The 27,309-nt window shown below is 40.6% G+C and overlaps 2 protein-coding genes across 17 annotated transcripts; one reads left to right on the forward strand and one right to left on the reverse strand.

Moving 5' to 3' along the window:
- Window positions 1-991: 991 nt before the first annotated feature.
- Window positions 992-18,118, reverse strand: Clk4 (CDC like kinase 4). Of its 10 annotated transcripts, none has more exons than XM_076936886.1 (15): window positions 17,928-18,118; window positions 13,955-14,115; window positions 13,029-13,095; window positions 12,395-12,472; window positions 9,162-9,384; window positions 8,017-8,107; window positions 7,556-7,622; window positions 5,796-5,912; window positions 5,545-5,711; window positions 5,261-5,355; window positions 4,873-5,002; window positions 3,730-3,812; window positions 2,313-2,392; window positions 1,562-1,652; window positions 992-1,482 (listed from the first exon to the last, which is right to left on the reverse strand). In XM_076936886.1, exons 2-15 carry the CDS (start codon window positions 14,055-14,057, stop codon window positions 1,342-1,344), a joined length of 1,533 nt encoding a protein of 510 aa, XP_076793001.1. In that variant the 5' UTR covers window positions 14,058-14,115; window positions 17,928-18,118; the 3' UTR covers window positions 992-1,341. The 10 variants fall into 10 exon arrangements, with proteins under 10 accessions (XP_076793001.1, XP_076792999.1, XP_034361410.1 ...); XM_076936884.1 differs by lacking the exon at window positions 17,928-18,118 and adding an exon at window positions 10,581-10,639; XM_034505519.2 differs by lacking the exon at window positions 12,395-12,472 and having other exon boundaries at window positions 17,928-18,069.
- On the forward strand, window positions 17,481-26,699 carry LOC117710571 (uncharacterized protein MSANTD5-like). Of its 7 annotated transcripts, none has more exons than XM_076936891.1 (5): window positions 17,579-17,717; window positions 23,089-23,212; window positions 25,139-25,226; window positions 25,688-25,993; window positions 26,296-26,699. In XM_076936891.1, exons 4-5 carry the CDS (start codon window positions 25,762-25,764, stop codon window positions 26,553-26,555), a joined length of 492 nt encoding a protein of 163 aa, XP_076793006.1. In that variant the 5' UTR covers window positions 17,579-17,717; window positions 23,089-23,212; window positions 25,139-25,226; window positions 25,688-25,761; the 3' UTR covers window positions 26,556-26,699. The 7 variants fall into 7 exon arrangements, with proteins under 7 accessions (XP_076793008.1, XP_076793006.1, XP_076793007.1 ...); XM_076936889.1 differs by lacking the exon at window positions 17,579-17,717 and adding an exon at window positions 18,147-18,436 and having other exon boundaries at window positions 23,089-23,270; XM_076936890.1 differs by lacking the exon at window positions 17,579-17,717 and adding an exon at window positions 18,147-18,436.
- The last annotated feature ends 610 nt before the right edge of the window (window positions 26,700-27,309 follow it).

Consider the following 27,309-nt stretch of genomic DNA (forward strand, 5'->3'; position numbering starts at 1 on the left):
ATGAATTAGAACACAAGCTAAACATCTTAAAAATGTTAAATTTTCACAAGAGAAAATTATTATGTGTGTGTGTGGGTATGTGCTCATTGGTGGAGTTGTACAGATGTCAGAAGACAGCATTGGATTCCCTAGAGCCAGAGTTATAGGTGTTTGTAAATTGTCCAACATGGTGCCAGGAAGAACACCTGTGGTCCTAAGAACAGTACATGCTCTTAACTGCTGAGCCATCATCTCTCCAGCCCTTGAAAAGCAACCATTAACTTTTTAGAAACATGGTTTTTCATTCCTTTTACATCAAGGTCAGCCTGTGACAAGTTTCTGATGATGGGGCTCAGAAGCCCATGCTGGGGGAAAGACAGGCTTAGGGAAGCATGGAACTGGACTGAAGAATGAGATGGAAAATCAAAAATAGAAACACTGTGTGCAAATGCCAGTTTCAGGACTAGCCTTAAACAGTACCTTTAGAAATGTTCTCACACCCCAGTTGTCCTGGAGGTGGTATATGCTGACATGTGGATTGCATGAGGAGCCTAGCCATTCTTTCTATGGTACTCTTAGGACATGCAGCTATACAGTCTTATATAGTTGCCTTACTGCACTGGGGAAACTGCCTCTAGACAGCTGCAGTACAGCCTGGCTTTACTACTTGTTATGCAGAAGAAAGCTCCACATAATTTGTGGTTTGAAATATAGACAAAGCTCAATTCTGTCTGCAATATAAAATTAAGATTTTAATCTTAAGTGTATGGGGCCTGATTAAACTCTGTCATGGACTAATGGGGTGTCTTTTCATAAGGGCCTATGGCTATCACCCAATAGAATAGAAAACTTAAAATTTAATGAAACTTTACCAAGCTAATCTGTTTGAGTTTTGGGTTTTAAAATCTGCCCACCTAGAATGCTGCCTGTTCAATAATCAATTAAAAAATCCACCTTTGTCATGAAAAGTTCTACATTTAAGGTGTATAAAGAATACTCAATCACAAAGTGGTCAAGATTTCCTTTTACTTGAGAGAAAAAAAAAAAATCACTTCAGAGTCAACCTTCATGTACAAAAGACGAGACCAATCACGTTTATCATTAGACACAAAGGGCATTCTAAAGTTTTTAAAAATGGCAATTAACATCAAAAGGAAAATTAATTTTAACTCTTATATTACATTCATTATCAACACCATACTTAACAAGGTAGTTATGCTATTGATACAAAACATACAGTATTTACACTTAACTGTACAAAATAATTTAATGTTTACAAAAATATTAGAATATTTAGTTGACTGACACAGTCTTAAAGTAATTGCTCCTAGAGAAGTATACAGGAAGACCACTGAGTCCCATTCATTTCCTTTTTAATAAGTCAAAGAAAGGGTGCTGCAAGGCTTCATCCAAGGTAATCCTTTTTGTTGGGTCATACTCCAACATTCTTCGAACCAGGTCAAACAGCTTCTCGTGCTCCTCATCGTGACACAGCATAAATTCCTGGAGGGTGAGGGGATGGTCTTGTTAAATGAAGACATGAATGAAAATGTTACTTAATCATTTATCTTTTTCTCTTTACCTTTAGCGGCTTGCAGCGTCTCCTAACATATCTCCCAGCTGAACTATGCTCATCCCAATCTAGCTGGTTATGGTGGAAATACTTGCGTTTCCTACAAAAGAAAAAAAGTTGAATAAAAATAACCAAAGTTCTACAACATTACCTTGTCTCCAACCCCTGGTGGGGACAAAACAGAAACAAAGCTTTCACTAAATGCACAGACATTTAGTGTGTAATTTAAAAAGTGTCAGCAACAATCATACATGATACTTTACACAGTGTCTTCTTTTTTTCATCTACACTGGTGAATTTTAGTTATCTTAACTATGTTATTCACAAATAAGAAAACGCTCACTTTAAAAGGGATGACTCCAGGCTGTGACTTCTGATCTCAGCAGATCTAGAATGGGGAAGGAAACCTTTAACAGCTTCCCAGCTGAGCTAGGAAACACTACCCTGCTCAAGAATGCACAGCAGGCTTGCACCAATAGGGAATCCAAACAAGACTGACTGACTTCAGTAAGGATGGGCTCTCATATGTATTGGTTTTTATCAATGTAGAGAAACATTTGCATAAAAGTTTACCTGAGTACTAAAGCCCCTTTCTCCACAAGAGCAAAAATTAAAATACTGATTTTCTGAAAATGACCTTTTACAGCTACAAGTTATTACTTGTACAGAATTTCTTTTTACTTCAAAATCTGTAGTCGTTAGAATAAGCATTATGCTATTATAGTCTAAGCAAAGGCTACTGCATGCATCTTAGACAAACCTTGTCTTTTGGATCATATGTGCTGGGATGGGTCCTAATATCCGTTCCATCATTGCCAGGTGTTCTTTACTATCATGAGTCTAAAAAAAATTCAGGAAAAAGGAATTTAGTGCTCTCTACCTTGCTTACATGCACATAAAAAAGAAAATAAAATATGGATTAATATAAAAAGACTAGACTAAGGCTAGAGAGATAGCTCAATGGGTAAAAGCCCTTGCTGCCAAGATCAGCAATTTGAGTTCAATTCCTGGGACCCCTATGATAGAAGAACTAACTCGTAAAAGTTGTCTTCCACATGTATGCACCCACCCTCAATAAATAAGCCTAATTAATAACAAAAAGGCCAAACCAGGCAGCTACACAATTTACATCATAAATTCTTCAAAGATGAACGACACTGGAAGAGCTGTTTTGCCTGGTGCAAGCACTATACAGTCTAAGATAAACTGGGGAGATTTATATGGTAATCAACATGAAAAGCATCTAACATAAAATTCAACAATTTCTATTTCATGATTATTTAACTAGATCACTTACTAACATGAATCCCAGGTAATACAGCCAGTCCAACAATTCTCACCACAGTTCTAAGCTCTATTTAGAAATGTGACTTTAAGGAGATTAATACAAAGGCACATAGCTCACAAATAAGTAAAGCTGACAACATACCCAAGTCAAGGACCTCACTCTTAAAACTAATGCAGCCTAGAGCTGTGCTGGCTAAGTCGGAAGAGCAGCTGCTGTACACACAGGTCAAACTGTGTCTCTAGAGTAAAAGCTGGCCAACTTTTCTCTCAAGGGCCAGACCAAAAACATTTTAGGGTGAATTGCTGGCAAGAGACTTTTTCTCTTTGAGGCGGCAGGGAGTACTTCCACAACAGCACACCATTTGCCAATCTTTGTTCTAGAGAGAATTTGTTCTGTGAGACAGATTCTCTCTGAAGCCAAAACCAGCCTTAATTTCACTACACAGTTGAGGTTCCTAATCTTGACCCACCTGTCTCAGCCTCCTGAGTGACAGCATTATCAGCATGTGTCACCATGCCTAGCTAGTTCCACATTTTTATGCTTTACTAGTATGTTTTTAAAAACGAGGTTAACATAGCCAGAGCAGAATTGAAACTAGCCACATTAAACACCAATGTAAATTTATGAAGAAGTTTAATTAAAAAAAAAACCCATATAACACATAATATGAACTCTACATGAACTATATGTTAAAAGATATGATACACATTTAAAACAAGTTACAACCTCACTAGTAGTAGAATTCAATCAACTGTGGTTTCAGAAGTATGATATTTACATTTTAATTCCAATGATTATCTATGGCAAATATCCAATATGGATGCTAAATATAGCATGTTTAACATAAAACTCATTATAGATCATCAAATAAAATATATTAAATACATACCTGAAAGACTGTGAACCCAAGGTAATATTCAATAAGAATGCAGCCTATGCTCCAAACATCACAAGGCTGAGACCAACCTAAAGCTATTCAAAACAAACACAGGCATGTTATATCCAACAACTTTAAACTGTTGACCCTTCCTCACATGCATGTACTCTTTATAGTCTATCTCAGAGACCACAACCTCAGAATTTAGCTCAGGCTGGTCTGGAACTTGGCACTTCTTCAGCCTTGTAAGTGGCAGAATTAAAGGTTGGTGCTGGCGCTGATTTAGTCACTTTCGTTCGTTCTACAATGCTTACCACTGGGAAACTTACACAGCAAATACATTTACATCTGTAGATAGTAGAGCTTGGGCTCAGATAAAAGATTTCTTCTTCACCCACCACACCTCAATATTCTTTTCTTCAGGGGGTTAACTGCAGCCCTTCACCCCATTCCTCAGTGAACTACTTCTGATACTCTGGAATCTAGTTTCACTTTTCTCACCCTTTCCCAACATTACCTGACTACTAATGTCTAAAGCAACGTCTTTCTACTGTGGCATTCAACTACATTTTCCTCTCTAATCTGCCTTCATCCTAGGAAACTTCACCCACACAAACAGTATTTTATTCTCCCAGTCTCTAGATTCCTTTTCCGGTGACTCCAACTTCAGATTTGTATCAATAATAGCACCTGATCTATACTGTTTCCAAGCCCCCAATCCTACCAGTGACTTCTACGTTTTGAAGTATAACACATGCTCCCTGAGTTTCAAAATGCTACCTTCCACTTCCAGGTTTCTTCCACCACGGCTAACACAGAGACTCTCTAGTCTCTCCCCTTCTTCCTGCTCTATGTCTATTTCATGTCTAGGTCAGCCAACTAAGCTCTTGGCATCTGTACCAGAGCCTTACCTTGGCAGTGGAGTGAAAACAGGTGGCTACATAACCTCAAAATCATGAGACTATACTCTCACCAAGCATACCCACCATGTTATGATCAATTAAGAATCACAAATCATCAGCATTCAGAGAACGTTCCACAAACATGGTCATACAGGAGAAACATGCAAAACTCTTCTCTGTATCTTCCTAACATCACTTTAGTTAACCATGACCTTCAACAATTAAAAGTACAAGAAGTCTGGTGACTACTAACCCAAAATGACCTCTGGAGCCCTGTAGTGCCTCGTGGACACCAAAGTACTATGATGCTCGTCATCATATGTTGCACTTCCAAAGTCAACAACTTTGATGTCTGTGTTTTTCAATGTGCGCTCATCTCGTTTCTAGAGAAAATTGAATAAAGATGAAACTCAACAAAGATATAAAACATTCTATAGCACTCCTCAAAAGGCTTGCAAATGAATCCTCCCTTCTCCACCCTCCTTCCCCTCTATCCCTAACTGGGATACACACATTCTCTTCATGCTCCATTTGTTGATGAACAGCAGACTATACACAGGCTCAGAAGCAAAATTCCTCATTCAAGGATCCCCAAGCTAAATTAATTTTAAAGACAAAATTAAAACAAGCCTTTAACTTACCATTTTAGAATTGTATTTGACTACATAGTCAGACTTCACAAATAAAATATTTTCAGGTTTTAGATCCGTGTGTGTTAATTTATTATGATGTAAAACTATAAAGGAAACAGAAAACCATGATTAGTTTCACTTAGATATTTAACTGGTGTCAGGTGAGTGAAAAGGGATGAGAAGTGGAAATGATGGTCAAAAGGGATGTCAGCTTTACCTGTAAACCTCCAAGTGTTCATATGCTGATTAGATAATAAAGACAATAAAATATACTGTGTATTCATGATACTTACAATTTATAGACTGGCAGATCTGATAAGCCATTTGCCTGATGTGATCAATTTGAAATGGTAGAAAGCTATTTTCTTTAATAAAGTCATAGGTACTAAGTCCCAGCAGCTCAAATACAATACAAACATGACCATGATGATCAAACCATTCTAGCATCTGGACACATCGGCTAAAAGAGATCAAAACAATAACTGAGTACACAGAAGTGAGCAGCTCACACAGTATGACAGCTTGTGGTTCAATGTGTACTTACAAGACACTGTTGGGGTCAGTGCTGTTCAAATGCTCCAATACTTGGATTTCAGAGCGAGCTGCCTCCCGGTAACGGCCTACATTTTTTACAATTTTCACTGCTACATGTAAGCCATCCCTTGAAAACAAAAGATGATGATGCTAAAAATACAAGTGGTGGGATGAAACTGCATACCCTGTGAAAGCATTCTTTTTTTGTTTTGTTTTGTTTTTGAGACAAGATTTCACTTTATGTAGCTCAGGCTGTGCTTAAACTCATTACATAGCCCAGACTGTCACTGAACTTGTGATACTCCTACCTCAGCCTTCTAAAATACAATTATAATTGCAAGTTTCCCATATAATTGTTCTACATCTTTCAGAGCCCATTAATAGTAGGTTCCAGATCATCTTCCTAAAACAAAGCAACCATCCATGTAATATTTAGAAATTTTAACATTTGTTTTTAATATTTTATCTAGATTTTGTACAAAACATTTAAAAAATAAAAAATACACACCCAACACACACACACACACACACACACACACACACACACACACACACACACACAAAGAATCAGAGCATGGCTGCTGTTCAAAGCATTTGTTCATTTACTAGGCTGGACCTATTTTGTGCTAGAGACAAGGAACAGGAGCTAGTTACTAAACAACTGGACGTACTCCTTTATGCCGCAGTTCAATGACAAAGACAGATGAGCACATTAAGACATTCTCAGGAGAGATGAAGCTCCAACTGTTCATTCAATAAAGTAGCAATTTACACAACAATACAGACTTGGTCCAGAAAGATAGCTGTGAGACAGCTGTCAGGCTGTGTAAGAATCAAACAGCTGGGTAAAGACAGCACTACAAGTTATGATGCTCTCCCCACCCCAGCACCTTACAGGCTCATTCTATGCAAGTATGGAGAAATAGCTACGACAGTGGGCTTTGGGTTGGGGCATTTCCAGGAATACTCCTAAAAAGTATAAACTCAGTATTTTGAGAAAATCATGGAAAATGGTATGAAAGGAAATTTAGGGCTAAAACGTTTTTTGGCTAGGGATTGCAACAGCACCTTGCACATGCTAGGCAAGTGCTGTGCCACTAAGTCACAACCAAGATCAACAATAAAACAGTTCCAAATATGAAGGTAAAACCACATTGACAAGTATGAGCTCAAACAGTTTATGGATAACAGATCAAGGAGCTATGATAGTAAGAGTTAGCAAATATGTTTAAAGACAAACTTTATTTTTAAAACTACTGATATACACAGTAAGCTAACAAATTATACCCTTTCTAACTATTTCTGATGAAAAAAAAATTAGATGCCATTTTAGAAATGTGTAGTTTCAATTAAGTTTTTAAGTTCACTTACAAAAAGTGTAAAACCACAGATCAGAGGTTTTGATGGGATGTGGTGCAATGAGGTAGGTCAGTATATCTCACCAGAGAATACAGATTTTATTCTGTATGTCTTAGTAGAATCTGTAGTTCAGGAAATGCACTCTAATATGTAAATTTAGATGTATTTTATTGATGCTGCAATCCAAAAGCAGCTAAATGCTACAGAGAACTTGTTTGGGCATTCCTTTTATTACAGAATAACCTCCACCTGAGAGAAACTGCCACCATTTACAACATTAATATTCCTGGCACATACATTATATTGAGTTTCAGAAATTCTGTTGACTACCTCTCAAGAAAACTTGTACCAAGCACTTAAAATACATTGTAAAACATAGCAGAATGTTCAAAAAGGAAAAAGCAAACTTACATGCCATGATCAATGCACTCTACAACTTTGCCAAAGGCCCCTTCACCTAAAGTGTCCACGATTTCATCTAAAGTAAGGGAGAAAAAGAGAGGTCTAAGTACCTAAGCACAATTATCCAGCTGTTCAAACAATGAATGCTTAAGTGTGGCATATTTCCAAATGATCTTTAGCAAAGCATAACTAAGGTTTCATCGCTCAAGTTATTGTATTTTCAGCTGCTACAAAGCAATTAGATAGAGCTATCTGTCTTGCTCTAATCTCAAACTCCACTGATTATTTTGGAATTTTAAGAATAGAAATATTTAAATTCTACAGAAAAGAAGAAATACAAAAGAATAAACAAACCCACAAAAAACAAAACAAAAAAGCAATGAAGAGTCTTTAGCCCCCCGCTGACAAACTATTCTTTAAAAGATTATTCTGTCTGCAAAGTTTAAAAAGTGTTGAAAAATATTCTATACATCTTGCTCTTAGAACGTCTCCACTTTGACAGATCAGGTGACCCTCCTCATCATCCTCTATACTCCTGGATCTTTTCCTTCGGTGGCTCTTCTGGAACGGCAAGTGGGCAGCACCAAGATCGTCCAGCCAATCAATATATCAGAGTGAATTCAGGGCAGAATACGCAATTCATTCAGCGGGGAGATATTCAGGCATTCAGATAAGCACCAGGCCACGAACAGTTGGCAGGAGCAATTTCAAATTCAGTCCCCAGAAATTCACAGGGCACAGTTTATGTTACAGAAGAAAAACATGGCAAGGAACAGATTTTCAGATAAGATACTTAAAGTGGCAATAGAAAAAAACAACACAATTGTCTCTTTAAAATACTGATTTAATTGAAGTATGAAGTTTAAAGAATGCAATGTCACGATTTACTAATTTCTGCTATAACCATATGCTGTGAGTTGAATTGTCTAGTTAGTCAGGAAAATGTCAAGATTAGTTGAAACTGTTCTCTTTTTAGCAACATTTAAAAGTGGACATCATCATAGTAAGAAGGGGAAGTAAAGACTAATTTCAATCTTCCATCTAGTATCTGCTAGTTCTATAGAAAAAACTTGGGGATGGGAAATGGTATCTCAAAGTTCACAAATAAAAGACGTCTAGCTTCCTCAGTACATTTTCTACTCAGCACCCAGGTTCACAACTTTAGCAAATTAATGCAGACAATTATGTGCTGTACTAGGAGCTAGACTACACAGGGGTTGGCAACAGCTAAACACTCCAGCAGTGTGACTTGGCTGAGTTGTTTCCAACTGCCAGTAAAGCAGTTTCTTTCAAAATAAAAAAAAAATCTTTACATTCAAAGAAGAAAAAAATGGGTGCCTCATTTTTAAATATATTCTACAACCACAAAATAAGATGTTCTTACTATTAAAAGCAATAAACTCATGATCTGTTTTGCAGAATGAGTGTGTGGCCAAAATGAAGACCAACTAATACACAGGTGGTCAATTATGAGAATGTGTACACTTCCTAAGAATTCCAATAACATGAATATAATTACAGCATATCCAAATTGCATTAAGAAACTTTTAGAAACTTATCACTCTTTTAGAGCTTTACAATCAATCCATTCAAAATAAAAACCAATCACTCATACCGAATGTGACTGATGACTTGCACAGTGTCTATTACGTTTTCTTTTAGGGCTGCTTCTCCTGCTTCTGACTGAGGATTTACTGCAATGGATCCGGTAAGTGCTTTCAATGTCTCTATGGTAATGTCTTGGAACATATCCTTCGCAGTATTCATTTCTGTATTCATCAATGTATCTCCGGTCCCGATAATCTCTCTCATTCAAGCATCTTGCTTCTAAATAATGACTGCAAACACATTAAAGGATTTCAAATTATTCTCTTCATTCTGGAATAATGTGGTTCAAACAAAACTTTCAAGAATTCTTGGTTTAAACAGCTAACTCAATAAAAGGAAAAATTCAAATCAATGAGATGAAATTTATATGTATCTAAGAAAGCTTAAGAAATAATTTTTAACCAAATAGGTCCATATTTTTTCCATATAAAATTGCTACAGCCAGGCCTGCCTTTAATCCCAGCACCTGGAAGGCGAGGGCAGGAGGATAAAGAATTCAAAGCCATCCTGAGGTACACTACAAGTCTGGAGCCAGTCTGGGCCACTTGAAACCATCTCAAAAAAAACCCCATACATTAGAAAATTGCTGTCAACCATTTCATACCAAGGAACAAAGCTTCAATTACAATATGCTTATGATTAAATGTTCCTTTACCATCTAAAAAGTCAAGACCAAACTTGTGAACCTATTCTAAAATTCACTGATCGATTGTACAACATAGGCATCTGAAACTAGCTTCCTTTTCCTCTCAGAGCCACAAATTTAGAGAAAGGCAAAAGAAGATTCCTTTCCCTTAAATTAAAAGCATTTTAAATATCACTGACCAAGACTTCTTCCAGAATGTGTATCACAGATATGAGGAGTTTTAAATATCTTTCAGCCCTTTCATTTACTAAAACTCAATTAAGATCCCTAAACGATATATAGCATTGTAGCAGAGCTTTCTAGTGGCAAAAACTAAGATATTTTCAAACTGCCACTACTGTCCTATGTCACCTATTCTATCTCCTCTTTTCTATGTCTAAGCTGTTACTCCTGTTTAAGAAACAGAGACCAGAACTTCTGAGGCCTGCCTAGTGTACCAAACACATCTAAACAGACCTTCCACACAAGAAAGGGTCCAGGACTATGGACATCTTTCCACTTACTTGTCTTTCTAATTTCCTGTACTCTTGCTTAAAAAATACCAAAGAAACAGCAAACAGCATTTTCTAGTGCCACAGTGCATCTACAGATTCCTTTGAGAACCTGATGGAAGGTGTAGACCCTTTCCCCCAAGAAACGTACAAATGCATAAACAAAACTTGGCAAGAACTTCATGGAGGTCATGGACCTCAGGAAGTCAATGGATCCCAGCTGAGGGTCCTGATCTGATGGAAAGAAAAGGACAGATTCAATCGGCCCAGTTTCCCATCCCCCCTCTACCTGGGATGAGTGTCCTCTTCAACAGAGTGCGAAGCTTCAAGAGGGATGCACATGGAGCACTGGGGGAGAGAGGGGACACCTGCCCAGTCAGACAAATCAGCTAAATAATCCTGACAAGCAATGGAGTGACAGATGTTGCTGCAGCTGCCCCCGCCAACCCCTTTACACTCCCCAGAATATGCTGTCATTTTCTTTCCCAGGTGCTGGTTTAAGCAGAAATAGAAACATCCCTAGGACTACTACCCAACAAGACTGGCACCTAATTCAGGCTGGGCCTTCTTATTGCCTAGCATCATTCTCAAGTTCTCCTTAATTTCTGGAGAAACAAGTCAGGCTATCTGGGTTAAACTCTGGGCCTGAGACAGTTGGTCTGAAGCAGAAATCTAGAGGAAAAACAAGAAGCTAGTCATACTTCTATAGGCATCCTATTTAATTTTATAAGGTATTACACACCCACCAAATCCAAGGTCTATCATAAAAAACTAGACTAATAATAATCTTTAACAGGAATACTACATGAAACTGGCCCTGCTGACAATCCAAAACAATCTACCAACAATAAAAAATGGGGTGATGATACTATCATGAGCAGAGCCAGCATGAGAAGGACCTTTCCAATTTATGACAACCAAAGACCAAAGTTTAGAGATTAAAGACTATAGAATTATACAAGCTGTGGACATGGTAGACAAAATAAACAGATTTGATTTTTTAAAAAATATCGACTAAATGCTCAGTAAAACTGTTAAGTGAATTGGCTTTTTAAAATTTCCACATAGTCCTGTGGAAGACAAATAAAATCATATAAGGCAACAAATGAACAATTTAAGATTACTCACAAAAAAAGAAAAAGAAAAAAGAAAGAAAAAGAAAAGAAGGAAAAAGAAAGAAAGTCAAAATAGACAAACGCAAAAACTGTTGAAAAGGTGCAAATGAACATTTAGACTCAGGGAAGGCAAAGAATTCAATTTGCTTAAAATCATTAAGGAAGAATTCATGACAAAGATGGAAGCAGACAAGCGTCTTAAAGGAAAGCCAGGATTTGGACAAAGTGGAAAGCAGAAGAAATTCCAGACCAGCATAATGCCATCTTACACTTATGCAAACAGCACCGCCAGCCAGAGGCTTAAAATGCATTTATCTACTCTGCAGACAGCAAGTAGATGATTGCATCAAGAACCAATTTTTTTCACCCAGGAGACTATGTCACGAGAAGCCCTGTACACACTACACTAAAGATGTTTTTGAAAGGACTATGAGCACTAATACTGAATATAGTTTATAAATGAAGACCCAGGTCACACTGAGTTCTAAATCTAAGTCTGCATACCTCCTAGGTGATTTCTAGTCATAAGAAGTTTATCAAAGGTTTAAAACTTGGTACTCTGTATTTCAGGGAGACACTGAAGGACTTGGCCACAATATATACATATATTTATAGATGTATATGTTATTTACAGCCATGTTGGTCTTCCTGGTTTTTGAGGCCAAATAGATTAAACCTGCTGAAAGGGAGACCAACTCAAAGGCTACTGCCAAAAGACAAATCAGGAGAAAAATGTCTTATAGTGCATATGACAAAGGGTTAAAATAATACATAATAAAAACATCTTGTAATCAGTAAGAAATACACTTTAGCAGAAAACTATTGATATAAAAATTCTTAAAAAATCTGAACAAATTCACTAAAAATTTAGCAATTCAGATTAAGAAAACCATTTAAAACAGATAAAACTAGAGACAGCACCAAGGAGCATGTTATTTCTAGAAAAAGAAATGAGAATATGCAGCAAGAACCTTATAAAACTTCATACCCTTTAACTTGAAAATGCCTCTTCTTAGAATCTACTCTCAGGAAATAACCACAGGCAAAGATTTGTACACAAAGATCCCTTAGGAACAGACAGAAATAATTCAGTCAAGCAATGGGCAATGGTTTCCATACTGCTGCTCCTGTTTACACTTTGTTGCTTCTTCAATTTCCCAGTAATTTTATTAAAATATTCATAAAATTAAAATTTTTTCAAAAAGATTATTTACAATTAATGAATAGTCTGGATTATGACGAATAATAATCACCAAATTTTTCTGATGTCAATGTCAAAGATGGTAGCACTGACTTAGTGATTAATTGGACTGACTGGTTTTTATAATTATTATGAACATAAAATCACTCAAATCAACCTTTTCACATATATAATATACTGTAGCACTATGTATAATTAGCTGTAGGATGGTAAGCCTTAAAGAGTATCTTGTACTCATTAATAATGGGGTACAATTTGTATAGTGTTCATTAATAAGGTCTGGTCATTGAATCTTGCCATGACCTTACCCAGCACCCCTTACATAAGTGTTTGATAAAACATGATTAGTTTACAAGAACTACAAACAAGCTCTTTGGCAGACAACTCTGTTTAGCATGGAGAAGGAAAAAAAATTACATACTGTTTTTTAAAGTAACCCCAGCTGGCTAATTTAGAAAGCAATCTGGTAAACAGCCCCAATGGAACATCTGCACAAACAAGGAGAAAACATAGAACCAACAAAACAAATGAGAAAGGGAAATTAATGGAAGGCAGAGTGAAAGAAACTACTCACCTAGCCTTTCTTTATATTTAGAACTTTAAGATTCTTTTAATTCTATATAAACATATTACCTCCAAATTTTATATCATAATTTTAATCAGACATACTATCACAAATTTTTATTGAGGCTCTTTCCTAAATTACCAGAGAATGCCTGCAGAAACAATTCTCAAAATATAAAGCAAGTTTCTAAAAATCTCAGACAGACATATCCACTGATGTTCTATAAATATAACATATAGATGTAACATGAATGGCTAATCCTCAAAGCACTTTAACCGTTGGTCTCAGATAGCATTTGCTGCTTTTCTCATCTGATTAACCACTTTCTATGACATCTCAATTGTGAGACACTTCTTGCATACCCAAATATATATGCCACCTTCCTATGGACAGTTAAAACTACTCACTGGTATCATTATTATTCAACTTTGTGTATGTTCTTGAATACAATCCTTGACTTCCTTCTCCTTTTCTGATGGACGGGTTTCTAAGGATTTGGGAACCTCACACGTAATAGGTAGCAAGTGTTCTAGCATTGAAGTACATCCTCAGAGCCATTAGTTTTAGTCACTTGCTGAGCTACTGTCTCCCATCAATCCCAGCAGACATAGGACAAACTATTTTATTCACAGCTTTAGTCTAGGCAGTATAGAAACTAGCCTATGGTACTCTGTTAACTGGTTTTTTTTTTTTGAAGGAATAAACATGTCTGAATTCCAAATTTGACAAAAGCTATATAGCAAATGATAAAACTGTTAAAACTTAAAATACAAGTCATTTACCAATCAGAGTCTTTAAACTGATGGTGTGGTTTACAGTGCCTGTTCTCTTGTGTACTGCTGTGAGATCTCCTCTTCCGTTTGTGACTTCCACTGTAGCTTTCATGGCCCCAGCTTTCTCTGCTATCCCAATCAGGACAGTGAGTTCGTTTGGAATGCCGCATCTGTTAACAAGAAGGAGGGTGAGAGTGAGTGGGAAGCTAAAGATGGTTGTATAACTATACATTACCATTGTTTGAATAGGAATACCTCATACACAGGGTCACATAGGCTCTTAGGTACATTTCTCAAAGCTTAGAACACAATACCACTCCTATGTGAGAGGATGCTGAATGGAACTGACCCTAGTTACTAAATGACTGATAGCATGGAGCCTCTATTATGTTTCCTTCACTACACAGTACAAGGACAATTTCTCAACTTAGTGCTTGTCTTCAGAACCACTCATTAACTTTCTTCAGAACTACTTATTAACTTTAAGTTTTTTTTTTTTTTGTTTTTTAGACAAGGTTTCTCAACTAGCCCTGGATGTCTTAGAACCAACTCTGTAGACAAGGCTGGCCTCAAACTCAGAAATCTGCCTGCCTCTACCACCCAAGTGCTGGTATTAAAGGCATTTATCAATGCACCTGGCTATTTAATTTTTCTGTAAAAGGGCCAATTAAAATTGTTCAAGGGTAGGAGAGATTACTCAGTAATGTGCTTGCTGTGCAAGTATGAGGACCTGAGTTCAGATCACTCATACCCACATAAAAAGCCAGGCACCATAGCACAGACCTGTAACTCCAGGCCTGGGGCTGGGGTGGGGCATATGGATCCCTGAAACTCACTGGTCAGCCCAGTCTAGCTTAACTGGCAAGCTCCTGGTTCAATGAAAGTCCTTGCCTGAAAAATGTGGAAACCCATGGAGATATTCCATGTTGACCTCTAACCTGCACACAGAACAGAAGGTACATGTGCACTCCCAACACAAGATTTTTTTGTTTCCTTCTATTTATGCTGATTTTTAAAATTAGGTCACTTATAATGTTAATAATTTTACCAACTGAGCTACATTCCCCATCTCTCAATTTGGATTTTAAAAATCAAGACTGAAATGAATGCACACAGATTTTTTTTCCCCTTTGAAACAGGAATTTTCTTGGTATAAGCCTAGCACTAGTTCTGTAAACTAGGCTGGCCTCGAACTCACAGAGATCCACCTGCCTTTGCCTTGAGAGTAATGGAATCAAAGGCATGCGCCACTACCTCCTGGCCAGATCTGAATACAAAAATAATACCTACAACTATAGTTAGTGATAGTCTATCCCAATAGTATCATAAACGTCCTTCAGTCTGGCAAAGTTTAATACAAATAATTAAAAGTGAGAGAAACAAGCAAATTGGTTTAAAGATAAAGAGCCTTTCATTAATGAGATTTTTTTCTCCTCAAACTCTGTAGAGTTCCTTTCTCTAAATGCCAGTGACATCAGATAATGGTAACAATTTCCAGATTCCATCGCCAACCTCCTAAGGATTTCTTCCAGGCTCAGTATCTAACATTTATCCTTTTACATGTATATGACTGTGGCACACCAGTGTTAATTCTCTCCTTTCATCACCTGGGTCTCTGAGATCAAAGGTGTGCAGCATTACCCACTTAACCACTCTGCTCCCTAAAAGATTAACTTTATTTTTAATGGGAATGGGGTGGGCAAGAGCTGCACACGAGTGCAGTTGCCCATGGACACCACAAGAGGGCACAGGATGCCCTAAAGCCTAAAGGTCCTTTATAAGAGCAGTCTTTCCAGTTTCATAGTTAAATCTTTAATTTTGAACTCTGCTAACAGAGTTTAATGATTTGGGGAAGAAAAAAACCCAAAGAAGCTGAATAAGGCCCAAATGGAACAAAACCAATTTAGTTGACTGCCTTCAGCTTGCCTAAATGACTGAAACATAAGCTAACAAATCTATCAAACCCCAGGCTTGCAAAGAAGGCAGTTTAAGTTCTCTTCCAAGTGTTCCTCAAAAAGGGTGTGCACATCACAACATCAGGGAGTGATACTACTATTATTTTCTGACTAATGAGGATTAATGAGGGGAGAGGAGGTTCCTAACTGCTAGGCAAGACTCTACCACTGACCTACATACCCCCTGTCCAAATATTCAGTAAACTATATTCTTTCTTCTAATCTATGCCTGCCAGGCATCTTTCTGATAATGTGGCCTCTCTTTTAGCTCAGTCAAAAATGAGAAAGCATGGATTAAGCCACACACACAAAATCCTAAATTCTTGTTAGGTATCTTGGTAAAAGTAAGCCAAACATTCCTTTTGATATAGTCATTTTAATATGGCAAAGTAAAAATAGACAACATTGTAAATTTGCTTGAGACAAAAGCCAAAACTCAAGCTTTCTTCAGAGAAACACTCATCTTCCTATTTCCATTGGAATTCTGCTGACACATTCCTTCTATTATCAAAATTGTATTTAAGGTTTTGGTTTGATTAAGGCTTTTTTTTTTTTTTTTTTCTGTTTCTTTGGGAACTGAATTCTGAATCTCAAGCTACCGGCTACAGGCTAAGCACTCTTAAAAAAACAGCAGTCAAATGTACAGCTTCTGATGACTCATCATTATGACTGGCCATTAGGGTTTCACAAGACTTGGGTGCTTGCTTCAAATTCCCCCTCCCCCTCCACTTCACATTGCTACAGCTTGTTTACCTCTCACAAGGCAAATCTCAACTTATCAAGTTACTAATATGCAAACACACCTGTCAGTGGGTCCCAGTCCCAAACAGGCTCCGATGAACATTCCCCCATGCCTACGCTGATCTCTAGCAAAGTTTGGAAATAATTTTCTTAGTCAGGTGTGGTGGCACATGCCACCCTGGAGGCAGAGGCAAGTGATGTTCTGAGAGAGTTCAAGGACAGCCTGAACGGCACAGGCTTCAAACATTGGACAAAGAAATATTTACTTACATGGCAAAGTAAAAGATTTCTGAGCTCATGAGATTAAAGTTCCTTCTCATACACAGGAAAGGCTACCTCAAAATATTACTATCTCCAATACTTAAAAACATGTTACAACCCTCGATATTATTTCAATAAAAGATACAATGGAACCCATATGTATATGTTCATATTAGAAATATGATTCCCCACCACGTTTTAGAAACGTTGGTCTTCCATTTAAGTGGGGAACAAAAGACTCTCGGGTGCGTGTTCAAAGTTAGGCCAAACATCTGCAGCTTTAACATGTCTAGACCAGGTGGCTACCGGTCCACTGGTTTGGAGCGCTGGCTACTTCGGCAACAGGGCTGTCTGTCACAATGTAAATGCAACGCTCGCTCTCCAATCCCATCAGTCGGGAGGCAGAGGCAGCAGAATCTCTAGAGTTCGAGTCCAGCCTGGTCTACATAGTTCCAGGGCAATCGAGGAGACCCAGGTTTAGGGGGTTGGGGGGTGGGGTGACCGCCTGACACGAAGGACGGACCTTCCTTCCCAAGCGTGTTGTTCCTCGAAGCTGGAGGTGAACTCCAGCCACTTGGATCGCCGCAGTGCCTGCCCTACCTCCCCCGGCAGCTGGCCAGGGCCCTTAGAGCTGAAGAACAGGGTGAATATCGGACTTTGGAGAAGCCTCCAGTTATGCAAACGGCCGAGGCCGCCGATAGGGGTGAGTAGGGGTCTGGGTGACTGGACTCCGGACGCCACAAGCGCCGGGAAAGCGTCTCGCCAAGGATCTCCCTGCTGGTGCCTGCGATGGACGGCCGAGGCCTTGACAAGAGGTGAGCGAGGCCGGAGCTGCCGGACAGCACCGTCGGGCGAAGCCGGGGCCTGCGGGCCTTGACTCGAGCGGCGAAACCGCGGCAGCTCGGGTGTTGTCGCCGCTGGCTGTGAGGCACCCCGCCAGCCCTGCGGACGCATCCTCGGGTGCTGACGCCCAAAGCCCACTCTTTCCTCAGACACCTAGCTCTGCGCGACACTGCCCACCTCACCTCCGCAAAAGCAAAAGGCCTTCTGGCCGAGAAATCTCGCCAAACCGCCGTCGTTTCTCTCCAGCCGCTGCGACAAACACCGACAAAATGGCGTCCGCGCCGTCACCCCACAACCTCCCCAGGTGGATCCAGCGCCACCTACGCCGAGCAAACGCGCATGCGTCACGGAGCCTCGTGCCCGCCCACAAATCCTGCAAGGGGCGAGGGGTCTGTGACGTCAGGGACGGCGGGGCTTGATCAGCCACACTGCGGCTGCGCAGCGCCGGAGGCGCCTGTAGGACGAGGTTCTGTCAACCTGTCAGGTTGAGGTTCTTTCTGTTCTTGGGTGAACCTGGAAGACCGCCTTAGTCTACCACGCGGGGTCGGGCTCTTAAAGAAGAGTTTTGCTGGGCGTGGCCACGCTGGGTAGGGCCAACCTCTGACCTTTCCCATCATCTTAAAGTGGGACTCTCATCGCACTCGGCCTGCCAGTCACCGGTGCCTCAACCTTCTCGGCACCTCAGCTCCAGGTAGAGCCACCAGAGCATAGAGTCCCTGAATGCTCCCTGGTAGGGCAGCTCAGTGACCAGGATATGTCTGTCATCTGGCACCTCCGCTCTAAACTGGATTTGGAGAAGTTTACCTGAAAATGCCTCTAAAAACAAGCTTAGCAGATGCTTACCCTTCCTTTCTCCCTTCTCTTTGCCTTTCTCTCTTTCTTTCTCCTCGTCTTCTCAGCCAGCAAATCAAAAGGAATGGGAAAGTTTGTCCTAAGACTTCTGACAGTATTCCTCCGGTTACAACCGTGGCAGCCTCATCATTTTCTATTACAATTACTCAACAGACATTTGTGGCCAGAAGACATAATAAATTACATATATATATATTTAATTTCAGAGAACTGGGCTTTTGAGCTGCAGGCCTGTAATCCCAACACTTAGGATTAGAAACAGGAGGATCAGGAATTCAAGGCCAGTCTGAGCTACATGACGTCAAAACTCAAAAAACAAAACTGCTGAGAATCTAACACCATAAATACTGCCTAACTCAGTAGAGTTAAACTTCTGGTCCTCCTATCTCTTATCTCCTTCCCCCCAAGAGCTGGGGTCATAAATATGAGCTGTCATGACCAGATTAATGAAATACTCTATGCTAATCACTTTATAGACAGTCTTAGTAATCTAGACAACCCTAAGAGGTGATTATTAGCTCCTTGCTATAATTACAGATTTAACTCCTGAAAATACCATTCAAACCTCAGCCTTCCTAGCTCCAGAGAGCTTATGGTTTCCTTGTCATACTTATTGCCTCCATTCATGCAACAGAGTAAAAAACAACTTACTTTTTTCTTAGTCAGTTAGAGGAAAATGTTCTGAGTCCATCTTTTGGCAAGACCAAAAGGGTCTGTCTTTAAAAGATTGTTCAAGGTGAGTTGTCTCTGAAGATCCCATTATGAAACAATGAATCCCTTCACATTTAGCAAAGTTGATTAAAGGCCATATCATGAGTCACAATGGATCTCTCTTTCTCAGGTATCCCATACTGCCCCAAGATGGACAGCATCCCAGCTTCCTAACACTTCCTGAGGAGAAAGTCAAACAGGACACTAGTAACAGAGATTCAGTCAGTCAATGTTGAAAGCATCCCAATTCCCAGTGCACTTTGCAGGGCATATGGAGTGGTCCAGAAGCAGGGAATACAGGAAGTACCCTGGACTGCTCCTTTAATTACTTGTATGTGTCTCTTTTCTCTCCTTACTCCACTCCTCCTCTTTCTTCTTCTTCTCTCTCCTCATTTTTGATAGTCTTTGTATACACAGGGATGATCTGGAACTTATTATTTAGTCTAAGTTTGCCTGGAACTTAGAGAAATCCCTCTGTTACAGCTTCCTAATTGCTGGCATCACTGGTGTGACATCAGTGAACAGGTCTCAGATTGAGGACTAGATCACAGATGCATGTACCCTTTGGAAATACTTGCCAAAGGCACTTGGTCAGCCTTCAGGATTCCACAGGACATTGGCTCTGGAAACTGCAAGTGATAAGCCATTTACCAAAACTTTGACTAGGTCATGTCCAAAAGTTTATGGAGAAGGCAGAATTCTTAGATTACTCCCCTATTAAAATGGAAAACTGCTATCACACATTACTAGTCACTATGTCTCTACATTAATGTAACTAAAATCTAAATTAAGAAATTTAACTGAATCTATCTAGAGACTGTGGAGTGGGTGGTCAGTGAACCCACGCCATGGCTCAAACTTGGAGGTCTGAGGAAGACATACAGAAGTCAGTTCTCTCTATCTACAATGTGGGTCCTGAAGATCAAACTAAGATTGATACTGTTGGTAGAAAACGTCCTTACTCTGGGTCCCTCCCATCAATTATTCTTAATTGAATAAAATTGGTGGTATTGACCAAGTTTCATTAAATACATAAATCAATCCCAGACACCATGATCAGTAGTATAGAGCTCTGAAACCAGCATGTGGAGGATCCTGTGAGGGTCATCCTAGGCTACACAGTAAGTTCTAAGGCAGCCAGGACTACATGAGACCCTATCCCACAAAACAAAACAACTCAACATATTGGCTTCCACAATTCTACTTACTGCATTTTCTCAACATTTAAAATGTGTTATCTTTCTTTCAGTTGGTAAAATGCTTGCCCTAGTATGCATGATCCCTAGGGTGTTGTTTTAAAAACAAAAATCTCAGCCCTTTAACTTACCAAATGAAGACTCAGGAGGCAGATGCCCTTGTGAAAGCCTGCTAGCTCAGAGGGGCAGAGAAGCCACCCATCTGACCTTCCTATCCCACCAATGTCCCAGAAGGAAAGAGCTCTACCAATGTCTCAGGAGGAGAAGGCCCTTTCTCCTTCTCTACACTGTGTTAAATAACCTTCAACTCAAAGACCCCCTTTCTGTTTACTTATGTTCACTCCAGTCAGCTTGTTACTTGCTCTGCCTCTTGACCCATGGTTGACTTTATTTAGCTCTTGGATTAATGGTGTGTGCTAGAGCTGAGCCACACAACTATTTGTTTATTGTAAATAGAAAACTCTACGATCAAAGGCTGAGCCACACCACAATTATAAATAGTTCACAATCTTGGGGTTCACAACATGATCACATATCCTGCACCAGTAGGGACCATGATATTGGTACTGAACAAACAAGAAATAGGGAGATAGAGGAAGTCTGCAGAGTGGGAAAGGCCTTCCAGCCTTGCACAAGGGAACTAGTAGAAGGCTCTATCCATTCTGTCGAGACAGCATAGCTAGAGGATTTGAAAGGTGAATATAGGAGAGAAAAACCAGGGAGGCCACCATCTTCCCATCTGTACTAAAGATCCTAGGCAGTGCCTCTGCGTATGAACAAGACAAATGTTCACTGCTTGGTCTTTTTCATTGGCTTTAAGAAGTCTAGTTTAGATCCTACAGGCTCAGCAGCAGGTGGAAACAGCTCTTTTAGCTCTTCCTCAGGCCCGGGTGATAGAGCCTGTGGGCAATATCTCTGTGCCTCTCCCTACCTGGGAGGTCAACTTCCCGGTCAACTACTTCCCACTACTGCAGGAAGGCCCCAATTTCTCAGTCACCTTGTGACTGATGGAAAGACCTGGAAAGGACAGAGGAATGCAATGAGCATTTTTACATCACGCACATCTGAGCACTTTCTAGGGATCCTCCCTTCACACTGTCCAGCCAGACCTGGCCTTATTCACCCTGGAAGGATTACCAAGGCTCGCCAGGAAGCCCCGAGATTCTGAATAGCCAGACAATTGCTTAGTGTGATAAAGGGAGAGTAGGGATCTCTGAAGGAAGAAGAAGAGCAGAGAAAAGGAAAGACAGGACTTTGATGTGACTCTGGTTGTCTAAGAGAGCTGGTATGAAGTGGGATGACATCCAGCCTCCCTCACACTGAGCATTTCACAGCCTCTGGGCCTATACATGTGAGACTGGACAGAGATTCCAGACTACCAAGTACAGTTCTGACACCACCACAGCTGTTTGCATCTCAATTTCCAACTTAACCTGCTGCTGTTTAGTAAAATAAATAAATGAACAAATAAATAAAGCATTAAAACTATTTTCACTCTGTAGGAATCTATTAGTCACATACCAGGGCATGGATTATGGAATTAACTCCTGACTTCATCTGTAAAACAAGGAATTCTTAATTGCTGATCTACAGATGCTTCCTATTCAGACTGACTAAAGATCTCAGTTGTTTAGCTTAAGCCAAGGAATAGCTCAGATCAATGTTCCCTGTACCCATAATTGAAAAGATGCTAAAGGACTATGCAGCTCAACTGGTATGGTGATTGCCAACATGGCTGAGAACCTGGGTCATGAAAGAAAGAAGGAAAAAAGGATGGGGGGAGCTGCTGGACAAAGTAATACTTTAAAAAAAATTAAAAACAGACTCTCTCATACAATAAATCCTGAACACAGTTTCTCCTCCCTCCACTCTATTCAGTTCCCTCCCACCTCCACGTGCCCTCTCCTCTCAATAGGTCTCCCTGGTTCTCACTTCAGAAAAGAACACACTTCAGTGATACTTGTTACTAAACATGTGAAGCAGACAGTCCAATAAAACTAAAGACAAGGTTGGACAAGGCAACCCAAGAGGAGGAAAAGAGTCCTGAGAGCAGGCCAATGAGTAAAGGACACAGCAGCTCCCATCGTTGGGGTCCTGCAGAAATATCAAGCTAAGAGCCACAAATATATACAGAGGACCTGCTGCTTTAGAAACATAGGCCCATATGCGCCTTGCTTGGTTGGTTCAGTGGCTCTGTGCTCAAGGTTAAAGACAGGGTAGTTTAAAGGAACATAAAAAGACACAAAGAAGAAAAAGATGGATAAATAGCTGAGCCAAGAGATTCAATCGGAAACTTTAGGATTCAGGAAAAGAAGTCAGGGACATCACTAGTAGGCCTTGTTCACAGTTGGACTACAACACATAGGCCACACAATTGCCTAGTATGATAAAAGGACAGTGTGAGTCTCCAAAGGAAGACAAAGAATAGAGAAGAGAAAAGAAGAGCTGCCTCTCTTCTTTGAGGAGTTAACACTTGGTCTTCCTAGTTGATTTCTCCTGTCATGGAGCTTAAAATCCATATTAAAGTTGCTTAGTGAGTGCCAGCCTTGCTGCTCTATATGACCAGTGGTTTTTTCCTCCACAGGATCACATGATATGAGTGCCTGACTCCTGGCTGTAACCCCAGCAACTGGGAGATCAAGACAGGAAAGGCAGAAGTTGATGGTCATCTCTGTCTACAGAGTGGGTTACAGGATAGCCTGGGTTATGTAAGATATTTTCTCAACAAACTCAAACCAAGAAAACCTAACAAGGAACAGAATGAGGGTTTGTTTTTTTCTACCCTTGAAAATTAAGGACATGGGTCTCTGTTCAGCCCATGCTGTCCCTCAGTTTCCTTTGCATTAAAGTGAACACAGTGCCAAGACCTTCCCATCACACCTGCTAGAAGGAGCATCTGAGTGCATATGAAGAGCAGGGAAGGGTTCAGGATAGTCATTCAGGCTGTCAACAGAACTGAGATGAAATGAAAGACAGCGGGGCTGTGCCAAGCCGAGAGTTAGCAGACCCAGTGTGGCCTCTTTCACAGGAGGACCCACTGCTCCACCACACCTGCCTTTCCCACAGGCTGTACTTTCCTGAGATTCCCAGTCTCCATGTTTTGATCTTTGTGCTTCTTGGTGAAGATGTTGCCAGACACCACTTCCCCAATTATTATGGGTTAGCTACAATCTTAAAGATGATTCTTAGTTTACAAAATAATAGGCTAAAAACATTCTGTATGTTTCAGGTTTTCAATCAAAGTTTAGATGAAGTGAAAATATTTAGCAAATGTGTCAAATTACCAAACTGACTAGGTTGGTAGCCAATACCTTTAATTCCAGAACTCAGGACAGAGAACTAAGGCATGTAGATTAGTGTGACGTCCTGGACACCTTGGTCTAAATAGTGAGATCCACAATGTCCAGAACAATGTAAAGAGACCATAACACGAAAAGAAAGTTTAATTACTTGACCTTGTTTTACTTAATGAATTAGATATTTTCAATTGATACTGGGCCTTGCTATATCTAAGAGTTCCAGAAATCTGGGTCATCTTCCTGGCTCAGCCTCCTGAGATGAGATTAAAGGTTCCTGGTTAACCTTTACTGCTCCACCCTATACATCCAGGGAGGCTGGGGCTGATTCAGTCACATCCCAGAGCTTTATAAACAACTGGATCTGCACCTGCTTGTCAGACTTCCAGAAGCCCAGGGAAGTGAGCACAGCTCTACCTACACCCTCCAGACCCTGTATCACTCACCAGGACACAGCGAACCCCAGTTCCAAGACTCTGTGGAGCACACTGAAGCTGTGGGAGGAAAATGCAGGTTAATTGGACAGGGAGATTCAATGCTTGTGTTTTCTGGGGGATTGCTGGAAAATTTGTCTTTCAATTCATCTCAGAAACTTTATAGCCCAAAAGTGTATCTCTGTCATGAAATGGTTTGGTGTTTGTAGTAAGCCTCATTAAAAGTGTTGGGACTGTGTTCATTGTCCACCTTGGCAAAACATGGTTAACTGCCTTGACCGTGAGCACATGTCCCCAATTTGAAAAGGTACAGAAGTTGCCCCTCTCGTTGTTCTTGGCCTCTATGGTCTTTCCTTTGTTAAGGCAGCATCTCAAAGATCCACGGCTAGCCCACACCCCACTCTACAGCCAAAATTATCCTGAACCTCTTAACCTACCTCCATCTCTTGGGAAAGAGCTGGCATTATAGCCATGTGCCAAGTGCCCTTGTTATGGTTTTGCTGCTTATTTGTCATATGACTCATCTGATATGTAGCAAAGCTGGTGATGCTGATACGGATTTCTAGTGGTAGAATAACAGAAAGGAATTTGGGAAGAGGATGAAATGGAGGGAGTGGCTGAGGTCTTCTCAAAGGAGAGGGGCTTTGGTTTTTAACTTGCAATCCAACAGGGGGCAATCCAACAGGGTGCTCCTCCAATATTCATGGATGGTTTCCCTGGTGACACTTCACCACCAAGGTTTCCCCTTAGGTGAGAATGAACCAGCATCTGTAGATCAGGAAGGAAGAGTCCATTGTCTTCGTAATGCTGCAAGAGGCTGGTTCCGGAATCTGCTCACAGCTAAGAGACAGATTCTTGTTGCATGATAGCATTTTAAATGTTTTCATTATTCATTTCTGAACAGACAGAAGCAAACCAAGGCGAAAGTTTGAGAAACACCGAAGGATCCAATGTGGGACGGAGTGGGAAGCGGGCAGGACAAAGGCCTTCAGGTATTCAGAGGCAACTGTGAGAAAAAACAAAATCTTCTATCATATTTGATTTTTTTCTGAGACATACAGGCTTATGTAAAACCCCAGATGTAGACAGCTGTGTCAAGGATAGACTTAAACTCAGTTGTCTCAGGTTTCTGTACATTTTACAACAAACTGTGAACACTCCCCTGGAGGAGGGAGGAAGCTTGAGTCTAGTCAGGGACAATGTCCCCACGTAGCACTTGTCCTGTGACAGCCCCTTTTATTTTGTAATATATTTTCTACAACTGAAGACACCTAAGCTTACTTGCAAGTGAAGGTACTCCATGCTATTAAGAGCACACTAGATGATAATTCTACTCTTGCAAGCACGTGAGCCACCTTTGATTTGTCAGTGTGCAGGACAGGTCCCTACAAAAAGTTCAGATGCACATGCACCTAGTGTCAAAGACGCTCATCACAGCCCTCTGTCCTTGCAGGTTCTACAGGAAGCTCATGGACTGACTCTGAAATCAGGGTCTTCCTGCTGGAGTGGGAAGTAGTTGAACAGGAAATGGGCCACCCGGGCAGGAAGATCCACAAGAAGACCAGGGCTCTTTGCCGGCGCCTCTATCATCGGGGCCTGAAGAAGAGCTGGGAAAGCTGTTTCGACCTACTGCTGAGCCTACGGGATCTGCACAGGACTCTCTGTAACGAGAGACCAGGGATTGAACCCTTGTTTTCTCCTTATGCAGAGGCCCTGTACAGGATCCTGGGCTCCAGTCCCCAGGGAAGCCATGTCCCAGGTTAGTCTATTCTGTATTCATTGCCCTTTCAAGTGCTGTAGAGAGCAGCATCAGCTGACCTGTCCTTCATGAGGATAGGGCAGAGCACACGGTGTGGGAATCCCCATTCCCACAGGCCTTCATTGCATATGACAAAAGTAAATGTCTGTCCTCTGTGTTTGTCAACATTCTTCTGTCACCCCAAGGGAATAGGAATTGGACATGTTCAGGTTGAACCCTGACACACAGAACAGACCATCACTTAGCATGATTCAGGGAGAGTAAGGCCGCCATGCTCATGAAGACTCTCTTCTTCCTCTCAGGTCCTCTTGATGATGGGGCTGGTAACCCTCCACTTTCCATGTACCCTCAAACTCCCAGGAACCAGCGTTGGGATTATGGTGTTGCTGTTCCTTCTGCACAGCTTCAAGGGAACGCACTACCAATGATGTCACAGGAGGAGTCCCTGTTTCCAAGAGGGGAGCACTGGAACCCCAGCCATTCAATGTCAACTCCAAACTTACTTCCTGACTTTGCCCCAGGAGACCCTAGCTTCCAGCAGCCATGGCCCACAGCAGAATAACACCAAGATCTTCAATGAGGACAAGCGGCCTTTCTTTGTTTATTTTCTGAAAACCCTGGGACTGTGAAACCTTGTGGGTGTGGGCATCTTTCTCTATCTCATAAGGGGAAAATGTGGAGTTAACTAAAGGTCCTTACAGTGACTCTCTCATGCCTCATCCTTGTCACTACAGTGGGGTCCAAAAGGAAAGAGGGGCAGCAGAATGTTCACTCCCTAGTGCCCTGGGACTTGCCCTTTCCTGTCTGTCTTTATCTTGGCAAGTTCAGACATGAATGTTAGACTAGGCAAGTCTCCTGTCACAGTTGAATACCCCTACAAATGGGAGCAGAAGTGTAGAACAAAGACTCGTTCCTAAGGAAGTTCCCTATCCCCGAATCTCAATTGGTAGAATAACCTGGCACAGATGTTTGTAGATTCTAGGCTTAAAAATCTCTATAGGATCTTGACAGAACATCGTAGTCAGCTCCCACTTCTGACCTGTGGCCCTGATAGATCTGTCTTGGGGTGTGGCATTCAATAAACCATCTCTATTTGACTGAGATCAGTCTGAGTGGTTTGTACAGTGATTGCCAGACCCCAACATTGTAAAGGGAAGCTGCTTTTGCAGTTGTAAAGTTGACTGCAGAGTCACAGTTGAAAAGACGAACATATAAATATTCTGTGACAACCCCGACGCGTCACCACAAAGAAAGTAACAGCCTAGAAAGAAAGCTATCAAGGAGAACTCTTAAACTGCGTGAGAAGGATGCTGAAA

Source organism: Arvicanthis niloticus, chromosome 6, assembly GCF_011762505.2.
Source record: "Arvicanthis niloticus isolate mArvNil1 chromosome 6, mArvNil1.pat.X, whole genome shotgun sequence".
In the NCBI taxonomy this organism is placed as follows: domain Eukaryota; kingdom Metazoa; phylum Chordata; class Mammalia; order Rodentia; family Muridae; genus Arvicanthis; species Arvicanthis niloticus.

Excerpts from the sequence above, each read along its gene's own strand:
- Clk4 (XM_076936886.1), bottom strand. The coding sequence starts at position 14,057 with ATGAAAGCTACAGTGGAAGTCACAAACGGAAGAGGAGATCTCACAGCA. Across the intron at positions 9,385-12,394 it reads AGGCATTTTCAAGTTAAAGG|TCATTATTTAGAAGCAAGAT; the intron begins GTATGAAGTTTT and ends ATGTGTTTGCAG. Across the intron at positions 1,483-1,561 it reads GACGCTGCAAGCCGCTAAAG|GAATTTATGCTGTGTCACGA; the intron begins GTAAAGAGAAAA and ends CTCACCCTCCAG.
- LOC117710571 (XM_076936888.1), top strand. The coding sequence starts at position 23,166 with ATGGTCATCTCTGTCTACAGA. Across the intron at positions 23,187-25,138 it reads TGGTCATCTCTGTCTACAGA|ACAGAAGCAAACCAAGGCGA; the intron begins GTGGGTTACAGG and ends ATTTCTGAACAG. Across the intron at positions 25,994-26,295 it reads CCAGGGAAGCCATGTCCCAG|GTCCTCTTGATGATGGGGCT; the intron begins GTTAGTCTATTC and ends TCTTCCTCTCAG.